We start from the raw sequence: 13,829 nt of genomic DNA, 5'->3' as shown, positions 1-13,829 counted from the left end.
AGCTTAGTTAAGTTTTTATCACCCTAACCTTCACCTGTTACTCTTTAACCTAGACTTGGTGTTACTCTCATGTGTGAGCTGGCCATTTGTTTCAATAATGAGTTGAAGGAAATTTAAAATCTAAATAGAGTCATTCCCCCCTCTCTAGAGCAACTTAGGAGTTCAGACTGGATTGAAGGAACTAGCTCTTCCCGCTGCTTAAGCTCAACTTTCTGCTGCCCTGGCTTTTTCCTACGTACAGCCAATGCTGTTTTTACCTGATAGGTTACTATGAATAAAAGGACAATCTTAATATTCCCTCTGGCTTCTCTACTCCTGGCTTTCCTATATTACCATCTATGAGAACAAATAGAGAGGTCTTTTATATGTAATGTACAATACATGATATACATGCAAAACACTGTGATGACTTTTTACTCCATCAGAAACTTTTCTTAGTGACTTTACTAGGTGTTAACAGCTAGTACCTTTCTTTCCAGAAGAATTACCAGACGAGATAGTCCTTGGAATGTATTACTAATTTATATAGTTATTCAGTTTCCTCATTAACAACATGGGTGAAGTTTATGATTAATAAAATTGGTTTAGATAGAAGCTACATTGAGTTTAAAATTATATATATATATATATATATATATATATATATATATATATATAATTTTACATTTATATATATATATATAATTATACACACACATAGGGAGAGAGGGAGAGAGAGATTTTTTTCTTTCAAGGAGGCTGTTATTGAAGTTTCTCTTAAGCAGAACTTAACAAGGCTTAAGTGAAGTGATAAATGTCTTATCTATCAGAAAGTAGATATTATCACTATTCATTATTACCTACTTTATATTAAAAATGAGATACTACCAGTGTGAAAGCTGGAGTCATCATGCTGAAGTGTTTTGTATCTAGCGTTAACTTGTTAAAGAAGTGCTTGAAAGTTAACATCTTCTCAGTTTCTAGGAGGCTAATTCTTGTCATTGTTCATTTATTTCAGTGCTAAACCAACAGACTTTGATTTCTTAAAAGTTATTGGAAAAGGCAGCTTTGGCAAGGTAAGCTTTTATTTTCTCATTCCATTAATAAGTACTTACGGAATGCATGCTTTGTATATGCGAGGCCACAGAGCTTATAGGTAGGTGGGATATGGAATTAAGATCCTTTCTCTATCTTCAGAGCACTGAGAGAATAACTAGAGAGATAAGACACCTACTGAAATTCTAACATAAAACGTATTTGTTCAACAGGTATTTGTTGAGCACCTACTGTGTGCCAAGCACCATTACAGGCCCTCATTAGATAATATTGACATGGTAGTACCTCTGTGATGCTTACAACCTAGTGTGTGTGTCGGGGTGGGGAAGGGAGTCAATTAAAAATATAATTATAAGTAGTAATGGGCCTGTGAAGGAAATGAATAGAGGGAAGTGACAGGACTGTAGGAAGTGGGGGCAAAATCCCTCCTTAGAAGGGTTGGTCAAAGATGGCTTCTCCGAAGAGGTGCTATTTAAGCTGAGGCTGGAAAGACAAAAATGAGCAGCGGTGTAAATAATACTTGGGAAAAGAAATGGCTGTGTAAAGACCTGGTTTCTCCTAAAAAGTGAGTGTCACATCAGTCACTTAACTTGATATTGTGGCCCTACCAAGGAAGGAGAATCACTTAAGGCTAGAAGTGTCCTAGGCGGAGTTATCAGAATTATCAAATGTATTTAATACTTTCTTGCATTATACTTCACTCTGTAGTAAAAATAAACATGTATGTGTTTAATTATAATTTGCTGTATTCATATTCTGTATCTCTGGTTTGTTTGCTGAGTTCCTTAGATACCAGGCATTGGGACCATGCAGTAAACCCACCAGTGTTTATTAATTTAGCAAATATATATTGACCACCTGCTACATCCTGGGCAATAGAAAGTTAGAAGTGGATCCTACTCTCAAAGTGCTCACAGTCCATTGAGATGTTAGAGATAATCTGTCATTAATACCAAAAAGCATTATCTTTTGGAAACTTTGTGTTTAGATCTTGAGTCTACCAAGAATTGGTTCTTGCTTATAATATTAGGTGTAAATCACAGTTCATTTTATTTCCTATGGGTATCCGTCTGATCCCAAACTACTGAAAAGACTATTCTTTCGCTACTGATGTCAGAGTAACCTTCATCATATAGCCAGTGTCCATATATGCAATGATCTACTTTGAAGACCTTATGTTTAGTATCTGCTTGTAGACTTTATATTTTGTTTCATTAGTCTGTTTGTCCTTGCTCCAATACCACATCGTCTTGCCAGACATGGCTTGATATCTGACAGAACAAGCCCTCCCTCCTTGTTCTTCAAGAGGCTATTCTTAGTTCTTTGCATATCTGTATAAATTTCAATATTAGCATTTCAGTTTCCACAAGATTCTGTTGGATTTTGATTGAGATTGCATTGAATATGGAAATCAATTGGGAAAATTATCATCTTTACATTATTGAGTCTTCTAATCCATGATCGTGATTTAGTTCATCTTTAATTTTTCAATACTGTTTTACAGTGTTCTGTATAGGATTTTTACACATCTTTAATTAGATGTATTCCTGCGTGGTTTGTTTTTATGCCATTTGAAAACTAGTGTTAATTAGTGAAGCTGAATGTATGCATTGCTTATGAGACATTGGTTCTACTACTAGCTCTGTATCCAACAGAAATGCATGCACATATGCACAAGAAAAGCACATGCCAGAATATTCATATCATTGTTATTTATAAACAATCTAAATGTCTATCAACGAAAGAGTGTATTAAATTATGTAATGCAGTATTCTGCACAGCTACAAAAATGTGAAAACTATACTACGTGCCACAACATGAATTCACATTAGTTAATTTAGAATGAAAGAAGTAAGACAGAGACAACTTTATATAATTCTAATAATATGAAATTCAAGAAATGTCAAAATTTAACCTTTGTTTTTGCAAGTTGAGATACTTAACCTTTGAGGAAGATGGAGATTGAGTAGTTTCTGGAATGGAGCAAAGGGGAAGGGGGCGCGGTGCTTCAGGCTTCCAACAATGTTTTATTTTTTGACCTGGATAGTGATTACATAGTGTGTTCATTTTGTAATAATTCACTGAACTGTAATGATTTGTCTGTTACTCTACTTATATATTATGTTTAATAAAAAAGTAAAATCTTGCAAAATGCTTAGAAACCAACAAAGAGCAATAAAACATAGTAAAGCAGAATACACAAAAAGAAGGAAAAGCAAACAGAAATGTAAATCCACAGTATGTTGTAAAATAGAAAAATATGTATATGATTAAATGGCAATCCAACATTTATTCTAAACTCTAATTAGTGGTCTTGGTTCTACTTTCCATTTGCCCATTTGTTTCTTAACCATCTGTCCTCTAAATCTACCACCAGTCTACTGGAAAAAACTGCCTACTTGAAGGAAATCACTACCTCCAAATTGCCACATTCTTTGAATTATTTTCTCAGAATGTACTTGAAAATGAACCAATCAAAATATAGAAGGAAAAGTTAGGCAGGTGGGAGGTGTCGAGAAAAGGAAAAACGTAAGAAGGGAAGAACGTCCAACACAGTCAAATATTGTAAAGAACAAAAGAATGGGATATGAGAAAAATGCCAGCAGTTGAGCACAGGACATTTTCACCCTAAAGATGTTTTGACTCCATTTCCATGACTAACATTTAAAAAAAATTAATAGACTTTGTTTTTCAGAACAGTTTTAGACTTACAAAAAAATTGAGTGAAGAGAAAATACAGAAAGGTCAGAGAATTCACAAATCATCCCCCACCCCATATACACAGCTTGCCCTATTATTTACATCTTACATTAGTATGGTACACTTGTTCCAATTATTGAACAGATAGCAATACATTATTATTAACTAAAGTTCATCGTTTATTTAGGTTGCCTACGTTTTTACCTAATGTCCTTTTTCTGTTTGGGGAGCTCATCTGTAATCCCGTGTTAACATTTAGTGGTCGTGTCTCCCTATTAAGCTCCTCTTAGCTGTGACAGTTTCTCAGATTTGCCTTGCTTTTGAGGACCCTTGATGGTTATGAGAAGTGCTGGTTAGGTGTATTTTAAGATATCCCTCTATTGGAATTTGTCGGATATTTTTCTAATGATCAGACTGGAGTTACAGGTTTTGGCAAGGAAGTCCACAAAGTAAACCCCAGCAACGTTACTAGTTGCTGTTTGAGATCGTTCCGAATGCTTTGGAATATGTCATTTAATAGTTATGCAACCCGTGGGGCATCTTGAATCCCTTGAAACTATTTGCAAAACCTTGAGTATATGTGTGCCTTTTTTCTGAGGGAAAATCTTCTTAAGTTTCTGTAGATCCTTCAAAGTACCTTCATGCAATCCAGCTCATTATAGAAACTCAGCTACACTCGAATTTGGTGCTGCTTCCTCTGAACTCTTCTGAATTGGGAACCTATAAAGAGAAGCCTAAAAGTTAAAACAAAAATGCATTTTGATCACCTAGAAACCATTTCCTTCTCCTTCTTTTATGTAGCCATGAAGTTTATAGCCTTAATATTTTCTAAGGACACTCTTCCTGACTTGGGGCTGGCGCACACATGTACACACACACACACACACACACACACACACACGCACGTGCGCGCGCACAAAGATCTCAAACAGTATAGATTTTGGTATTTAAATTTAGTAAAAATATCAAACATCAGCACATTAACTGACAAAGAAATGGTGCCTGGCATTTCAAATGATCAACAACAGCCTTTTTTGTTTTAAAATATCTAAAGAAAAGTGGAGTTATGAAATAAATTTAGTAGTTTTCAATTTTCAAGACAAAATCAATCTATAAACTTAAGTATTGATTTATTGATAAGTGAATTATTCCTATCAGAATATTAAAATTTCTAATAGCATGCACAATCTTCAACTGCAACAGGTTCTTCTTGCAAAACGAAAACTGGATGGGAAATTTTATGCTGTCAAAGTGTTACAGAAAAAAGTAGTTCTCAACAGAAAAGAGGTAAAATAAAATAGCTTCTTTTCTCCTAAACCCCTTTTGTCAATTAACACAGTTGTTTCCTAGTGTATAATGTGAGTTGATCCTTTTCCTTTTTTTTACAGCAAAAACATATTATGGCTGAACGTAATGTGCTCTTGAAAAATGTGAAACACCCGTTTTTGGTTGGATTACATTATTCTTTCCAAACAACTGAAAAGCTTTATTTTGTTCTGGATTTTGTTAATGGAGGGGAGGTGAGTTTTATAATTAGTTTTCTAATATTGATAATGTTTAGAAAAATAGAATTAAGTCAAAATTTGTCTTTCCTTGAGTTTTTGGAAGGCTAGTCCTGCATCAACAGCTGTTTGTTGAGTAGCAACAATATTTAAGGTGATGGCTAAATAAGCATAACACAAGATGTGGAAAAGTATAAACACAAAGCTCTTACTCAGCTTATGGCGTAGATGGGAAGGTTCATAATAAAAGAACCTCAGTGTGAAGCTACAGACTCCATGGATAGTTTTGTCACTGAGCAATATAGCAAGAATAATATTCTGAAGCATTAGAATAAAACATGATTTGTAATTTAGATAATTATTGTTTCAGTAGTTGCATATAAATATTCGTGTAGCCTGTCATTTTCTAAAATGTGTAAACTATTAATCAGATGAGGTGATCCTCTAATAAAGGGTTCTGTGGTGAAGTCAATTTTGAAAATGTTTCATGTTATATCCCATTGGTAATTAACAATATGTTTCTTGGTGATTCATAATATGTTTCAACATGTTAAAGACTTTGAGAAGTTCTGCTTTAAACAAAGCCAGGATTTGTTGTTGTTGTGTTTTTTGGTTAATAATTTGAGATTTTTAATTTTTCTAAAAAAAATCTTAATTTTTCTTAGAATTTTATTTTATTCATATATTGATTATGTTTCGGTTTTTTCCCTGCTAATCCGCCATCTTGAATAGGTCCCCAGGATTTGTTTTTTTAAAAATTTTTATCACATAATCCCTTTTTTTGTTTGAACCAAATCTGTTAATAGTATTCCCCAAAACTCTGAATTAAAGGGATATTGAAATACATTTTCAGATCTGCTGCTCTTGTGATAAGTACAGTAATAGCTAACATGTGTCAAGTATACTTACAGGCCCAGCACTCTGGCTCTTTGTACATATCATTTTGTCTTCAAACAGTTTTATTATATGAGACAAAGAAACTGAGGCATGGAGAAGCTAGGTAACTTGCTCAAATTGTACGGTTGTAAGTATTGGAGCCAGGAATTGAACTCAGGCAGTCTGATTCCAAGATTTAGGCAGCTGACCACCTCCTATTCCTCTACTTCAATCCTCACACCATTCTAATTTGATCTCTGACCTGTGAATGTCTCTAAGAATGGTTTTAGCTGACAGATGCTGTCATATCTACGCAAAGAGATCTTCCATGCCCTAGTCCCAGAGCAGAGAGAGGGGAAAAGAATATTTCAACCTTATTATAGTACACTTACCTGTAGAATAAAGGAGCTAGAAAGAAGACCAATTTCTATTCTGCAAACCTGAAAGGTGATCAGATGCACCTAGATCACTTGGCAGGAAGATTATAAAAATAATCATTATTCAGCCCCCTACATCTATGACAAAAATGCCTTATGACTCCTCAGTGCAGAAGCAAGATTATGAATCCCCCAGGCACCCTGATTCAGAGATGTAAATGACCCCACAGTGTCCCCACCTTGCAGGTTGTCATTTTATCTTGTATGTGCATGAATGCTAACATATAATGAGAATTGATTGAGAGGCTCTTACTTTGTAATTATTTTACATGTGTTATTTCAGTTCATCACAACTCTTTGAGTTACACACTCTTGTACCCATTTTATAGATACGGAGATTAAGTCTCAAGAGGTTAAGTAGCTTTCTAAATGTCACAGTGTTCTAGTAAGTGTTAAGCCCTGGATGTAACCTAGACATTAGTACCTCTCTCGTGTCTTTGAAATGTCATGTGAGGCATCCAACTGCAGATGAGATCCTACAGCAGGTTTCCTTCTTTGTGGTTTCTTCATGCTGCTTTAGGACTTTGCTTCTGATCTCTTTACACAGTGACCGCTCATAACTGAGTAGCAAAGGTGGAAAGAGTAGACTTGTCGTCTAAAAGATACACTTGGCTGAGATAATAGGGGGAAAATAGAAATAGAATGTTGGGGTGGATGGAAGAGGAGTTGAATGGGGCAATAGGTAGACAAGGAATAAAGACCAGGAGAAAGGATAAAAACAGAGAGATGGAGTGTAATTTCATTATGTGTTTTCTGTTATTATTCCTGTTATTTCCCCCAATGTTCATACTTACGTTTTTTTAAATCTTAACAATGATTTTTATTTTTATTGTTATTATTTATTTATTCTTTTTAAGGAGGGCGCAGCTCACGGTGGCCCATGCGGGGATCGGACCAGCAACCTTGGTGTTATTAGCACAGCGCTCTAACCAACTGAGCTAACTGGCCATCCCTGCATTTTTTTTTTTTTTTTTTTAACATCAAAAGAACGAGACAAACAAATGAAAAAACAAAAACTCATAGACACAGACAATAGTTTAGTGGTTACCAGAGGGTAAGGGGGGGAGGGGCGTGGTAGATGAGGGTAAAGGGGGATCAAATATATGGTGATGGAAGGAGAACTGACTCTGGGTGGTGAACACACAATGGGATATATAGATGACGTATTACAGAATTGTACACCTGAAACCTATGTAACTTTACTAACAATTGTCACCCCATACTTATATTTTAACCTTGATGTGTGGTATTTATTATTGTATACTACTTCAGATTTGTTTTGGAACCAGGTAGAGTATAAACAAATAAGTTTTTTGATACTAGGCATATAAATAAGCCTTTCTGAGCCTCAGCTTGCTCATTAATTTTCTACCTCAAAATACTTGGGTGTATTAAATAATACAAGCATCTATGAAGTCCTTAGCTTAGTGCCTTTGATTCCATAAGCAGTCAGTGTTCGTGAATGGTCAGATTTTCATTAGTATTGTATTGGACAGATGTGACCAGGAGATCAAGAAATAAAATATTACAATAGTGTAAGCTACAGCTAATAAAAACAATAGTAGGGATAAAAAGGAGGAAGTATTCCAGAAATAATTAAAAGATAAAAACAAGAATTTATTCATTGACTGGATGCAGGGGCTAAGGTAAAGGAGCAGAACAGGCGGATCCCAGGTCAGCACCCATTTATCTACTCTGTCAAATGTAGTATAACTGATCTTCACCCTAACCTTCCAGAAGAGGCTAAGAAAACATTTTTGGACAATCTTTGAAAATTGGAGAAGTTAAATGAATTGCCTACAAAAAAAAAAAAAAGAACCAAGATTTAAACCCAATCTGATCAGCAATGAAACCTGCCTCCACAGTGCCTTGCTGCCTCCCATGGCTTAGAGGGCTGGGCAGAAAGTAATATCAGGCAAAGGGAGGTCATGGCAGCAGCAGGAAGTCTGTGAAAGACAAGGGGCTCTGTTTTAGGCAAGTGGAATTTATTGCCTTAGGAAATATTCAGGAAAGAGCAGCAGGCAGCAGGTGTTTGCAGAAGCTCTAAGCAGAGGTCTGGGCTGGAGGGGTCCACATGAGAGACATCAACACAGGGGATGAACTCATTGCAATAGATCAGGGCATGGTATCCAGAGAAAGGATAATTGTGGAGAACCCTTGTTAATCCCTACAGCAAGGAGTGGAGATGGAACTCTCCAAGGGAGACGGAAACCTAAAGAGGGATCATTGTCGTAGAAGCCAAGGACTTAGAAATAGGTCAAGCAAACTTTGCCGAGGCAGGTAACCTAATAACTACAGGCAGGTTTTAAGAAATAAATTAAGAATTAGGAAGTGTAAGAAAGGAACTGGAAAGTCCAGCTGCCACTTAACTCCAGCCGTTTGCTACCACATTGGAATTTAGGCTTAATGGTGCCGAGCTTCCCCTCCCCCCCCTTTTTTTTCCCTGGAAGAAACCCAAACTGTGAATTTTCATCAAAAACATTTTTCCAGTTTTTAATTTACCAATTAATTTAGATTTTTCTAAAAACAGTGCTTGGCTCAAGCAAATTATATCTGTGGGTTATAGTTGATGTGCCAGCCACTAGTTGCCAATCTCTGAATAGTGTTTGATTTTTTCCCCAAAGGCAAGAACAGTTAAAATAGGTCCAGTAAGGTACTGTAACTACATGGCAATATCTAGGTCATTGGTCTTCATTGATCTTTTCCAGAGTGGTTGCCTGGAGTGGTAAGGACATTGCCAGACTGAGGATTGAGGAGAGTAAATGGGAGATGAATAAGTTAGCAAGGGGGGAAGAAAACCTGTGGTTGAAGAGAGGCAATAGGTCAGGGACACAGGCGAGGGAGAGTCACAGTTCTGTGCTCTTTAATCTCACGTTCAAAATAACAAAAACAAATCCTGTTTTTCTATTTACAGAATGTATTTGTTTTGCTTTATGTGTGAATGATGTTAGTATTCCTATTTTTCCCATTTTACAGCTGTTTTTTCACTTACAAAGAGAACGGTCCTTTCCTGAACACAGAGCTAGGTTTTATGCTGCTGAAATCGCCAGTGCATTGGGTTACTTGCACTCCATCAAAATAGTGTACAGGTAAGTTTTTTAAACATTACTTATAAAAATGTCTTTTTATTGTTTTATTTCAGTTGATAATTCAGTTTTATTCTTCTTTCCTTTTTTTTTTTTTTTTGATAGAGACTTGAAACCAGAAAATATTCTTTTGGATTCCATAGTAAGTATTGTCTCTTAAAAATCTAGTAGTTCTCAGTTTTTATTGTTGTGCTTAGTGAAGAAAAGTCAGCCTCAAAGGTTCCAAACTGAATTTATGTAACAGTCTCAAAATGACAAAACTATATAGATGGAGAACAGATTAGTGGGTTGCAAGGGCACAGGGTCAAGGGGATAAGAGGGTGCAAAGATAAAGGGGTAGCACTGTCCCTTTGGGGTGATGGACATTTCTGTCGTGATTGTGGCTGGTGGTAGTTACAAAAATCTGTACATGTCTATTGCATAGAACTACACATACTTACACATAAAAACCTGAACATCCCATTTTCTAATCATGTTAGCCAGCAGAAACATGATACAATACTATAATCCTTACAATTCATGTTAAAGCCTTGTTATTCTCAGACACACATACACACACATTTAGTTCATTTTAAACTTACACACAAATGCATGCATGTACAAAATAGTGAAAACTAAATAAGGTTTGCAGTCTAGTTAACAATATTGTAGCATTGTCAGTTTCCCAATTTTGATATTGTACTGCAGTTGTATAAGATATCAGCATTGGGGGAAGCTGGATGAGGGGTACACGGAACTTTGGGTATTATTTTTGCCATTTCCTTTGGGTCTATAATTACTTCAAAATAAAATGGTTTTTGAAATTGTCAATTTATGTCCATTTGTTGTTTTATCTTACTGCCCCTGTATTTCTCAGGGACATGTTGTCTTAACAGATTTTGGGCTTTGTAAAGAAGGAATTGCTATTTCTGACACCACGACAACATTTTGTGGGACACCAGAGGTAAGAAGTCTCTTTTGTCATTCACATAATCATGTATAAAATGCAAAAATGAATCACAAATTGCATGTACAAAATTTGAAATCAGAAAAGTAGAATAAAAACTATCATTTCAGTTTCTAGCCAATTAGAAATAATCTGATAATCATCCCTTCTGAATATTTAAAGTTTATTGATAGTTGTTATTTTTAACTATGAATGTGAGCTACCACAGATAACTCAAAAAAGATATGTTATGCTTATTTTTAATGGACAAGTTTACCTTAGACTTCTTTAAGCATTTGATTATATTCCTAATCCTTAAAAATAAATCACAAGTCAGTGACGAAAATGTCCTAAAATTGTGGTAATGGTTGCACAATTCAGTGAGTATATTAATAGCCATTAAATTGTACATTTCAAATGGTTAACTTGCATGGTATGTGAATATCTTAATAAAGCGTGTGTGTGTGTGTGTGTGTGTGTGTGTGTGTTTAAATAAGCTAAAGCAAACGTGGCAAAATATTGGCATTGCCTATATTTAGGTGGCAGCCTTATTGGTTTCTATTATATTTCTCTATTTTTCTGTATAGTTAAAATAGTTCATAATAAAATTAAGTGTTTATTTAACAGGAGAAAATAAAACAGTGGGTGGGGATGGGGATGGGGAGAAGCACAAATCAGAATTTATTAACCCAAACATCCCATTCTTTAATCCTGTCAGCTAGCAGAAAATGTATCTTTCTGTTTGAGGCAATAAAAATAATCCTTATAATTTATGTTAAAACTTTGCTATTCTCAGACACACAGACACACACACACACACACACCCGTTTTGTTTATTTTAAACTGTCCTAATTTTAATGTATTGATAGTGATCTTAGGTGCCAGGTAGTATTTCATCATTATCAAAATTTCAAATATTGTTGAAAATGTGTGACAAAATGGCTCACATGAGACTTCTAATTAAGATCAGAAACTTAATTAAAAGTAACAATATTTACTTTAAAATATATTTTTTTCTTCCTTTCTCTAACCCTAGCTCTTATATACATTTGTAACCATTCTATTTTAGTTTATGTATGAGTGAAACATTTTTGTGAATATATATTGATTTCATAGTTAAAATCTTTAAGACCTGTAGTTTTTAGAAAGGAAACACAAGAGTTTTTGATCATCTCAATCTAAGTGTGATCAGAAATTATTAAACCCTTTCTATTTATTCTGCCACTTCTTTGAATCACATAAAAAAAGCTTAAGAAGAAATTTTCTTATTTCATATGGGAAGAGAAAATATATGTTTTGGAATCTAAAATTCAAATTTACTATCTTATATGTGTTGAAGTGGTGATGAGTTTAAGTTTTTTACAAAAATGTAAATAGTCATCTAATAACTTACACAGCGTTTCTGAATAATATGTTCATTGAAAAGGGAAAAAGTGGATTATAACTGCCACATTAAGAACTCTTTCTTCAAGAGAAATAGATATGGGTAATTACCAGAGGAATGAATTTCTAAAATAATCTTGTAAAAGACCCCCACCCCCACCCCCACCCCAAATAACCTACTTTACTGACTTTGTATTACAGATTCTGCATTTGCTGTGCTCTTCTGTTTGTCTTAACTACATCACAGTTTCTAGGGGAAATGTTTGAATATGTATATTTTGAAAAGTGTCCCAATTGATTCTGAAGAACCACTGCTATGAGACTACTTACTCAACCATTTGAAAATCTAGATGTTTTTAGTGTGATAGTAAAACGTAAAATTTGATGAATTTCTCAAGTATTCCTATGTTGTGTCTTGAGCTGTTTAGTGAGTTGCTGTCATATTTCATCTTTTCTGTAGTACCTTGCACCTGAAGTAATCAGAAAACAGCCCTATGACAATACTGTAGATTGGTGGTGCCTGGGTGCTGTTCTATATGAAATGCTCTATGGGTTGGTATGTATTTCTACCCTTTCATTATTATTCTGATAGATTATAATTGATTTGAGTTTTCTCTCTTCTCTCTCTCTCAGTACTCTCGTGGGCTCTTAGATAACACTTCCGAGAGCAGTAGTAGCCGGTTAAATGAGTCCAAAACCACATTAGGGTTATGCACAGAAAGAACAACTTTTCATTTCATTATTAGTTTTTTTAGTATAATTATCTCTCTGACATACTGCAGGTACTCTCATCCAATTCGCATTTTTAAAGAATAAACACCTAGTATTAAAATTATCTGCTTTTAATTCAGTTTACTCCAATCATGATGCTGCCTAATTTCAAAAAGATGGAAAGAAAGAAGAATTTTGTGTTTATCAGAAGAATGCCTTTTGGTTTTGTCTTGTATTTTGCTTAGGATTTAATTAATACAGTGGTGCTATGCTTTTTCCATCACTGAAAACCCTCTTTTCCCTTCACCATAAACATTGTCTTGAAGATTTCATCGAAAACAAGTGATGTTTACTATGTAGTCAGTTGCCCCAGTTTTTATTTAAGACACATAAGGCCAGCCAGAGCGTCTGGTTAACATGAGTAAAATTGTTTCTCTGCATTGAGTAAATAACATTCTGACCAAATGCAAACAATTTAGGCATTTCAGTTAGCATACATATACTTAGAGGAATAATATGTTTTTATTTAGGTTTTTTTGAAATATTCAAAATCATTTCTAGCCCCCCTTTACGGCCCCATGCGTGTCCCAAAGCCTCAGGCTGGGAACCATCCACTCATGTCCCCTGGTGCTGCCCCTGCCATCAGCTGAGACCTGAGCTGGGGCTTGTTTTTGGTTGTTGTTCTGCTTTTTGTTTGTTTGTTTTTCCTGAAAACTGGGAGCTCTCATTAAAATTCAACATGTGAGGTACATTTTAGAGCACTTGTTTCATGTTGCTCACTTGGAATGCTAGAGCCCTTTGATAGCCAGTTTCTGGGGGAAATGTTTGAATATTTCCCCCAAAGAAATATTCTTCTTTGCCCTTGACCAAGACACGCTTGTTGAAAGGTCTAGTTTTCTGGTTATGCCTGAGATTTAGAACACCTGATAACCACTTTATACCTTCCTTTCCCTCGGAGCTGGCAATTTGCTATCCTGATAGTTCCAAATCCTTTGAATTTCTTTAGAGGACTTTGAAAGTCTTGTGTATAAAATTCAACTGATTCAAATGGGAACATCCGTTAATGAGACTTATATTAACTATTTAAAAATAAAGTTAGATTTTACAAAATAAAAAAAGTTTTCTATTTCCTATAAAAAAGAAAAAGTGACAAGCCTATAACTCCCTTAACTTT

The 13,829-nt window shown here is 35.0% G+C and overlaps 1 protein-coding gene across 15 annotated transcripts in view; it reads left to right on the top strand.

Moving 5' to 3' along the window:
* Positions 1–13,829, top strand: part of SGK3 (serum/glucocorticoid regulated kinase family member 3) — a 138,953-nt gene that overhangs the window by 117,270 nt on the left and 7,854 nt on the right. For all 15 annotated transcript variants that reach the window (XM_074319001.1, XM_074319002.1, XM_074319012.1 and 12 more), the window contains 7 exons: positions 998–1,055; positions 4,939–5,022; positions 5,124–5,255; positions 9,527–9,639; positions 9,742–9,778; positions 10,493–10,579; positions 12,405–12,500. In XM_074319001.1, the coding sequence (XP_074175102.1) occupies positions 998–1,055; positions 4,939–5,022; positions 5,124–5,255; positions 9,527–9,639; positions 9,742–9,778; positions 10,493–10,579; positions 12,405–12,500 (607 nt within the window). The remainder of the gene's footprint in view (positions 1–997; positions 1,056–4,938; positions 5,023–5,123; positions 5,256–9,526; positions 9,640–9,741; positions 9,779–10,492; positions 10,580–12,404; positions 12,501–13,829) is intronic.

The sequence above is a fragment of the Rhinolophus sinicus genome, linkage group LG14 (assembly GCF_036562045.2).
Source record: "Rhinolophus sinicus isolate RSC01 linkage group LG14, ASM3656204v1, whole genome shotgun sequence".
Taxonomy (NCBI): Eukaryota; Metazoa; Chordata; class Mammalia; order Chiroptera; family Rhinolophidae; genus Rhinolophus; species Rhinolophus sinicus.
Note: the sequence above shows the minus strand (reverse complement) of the source record. Positions and strands in the feature narration are given on the sequence as shown.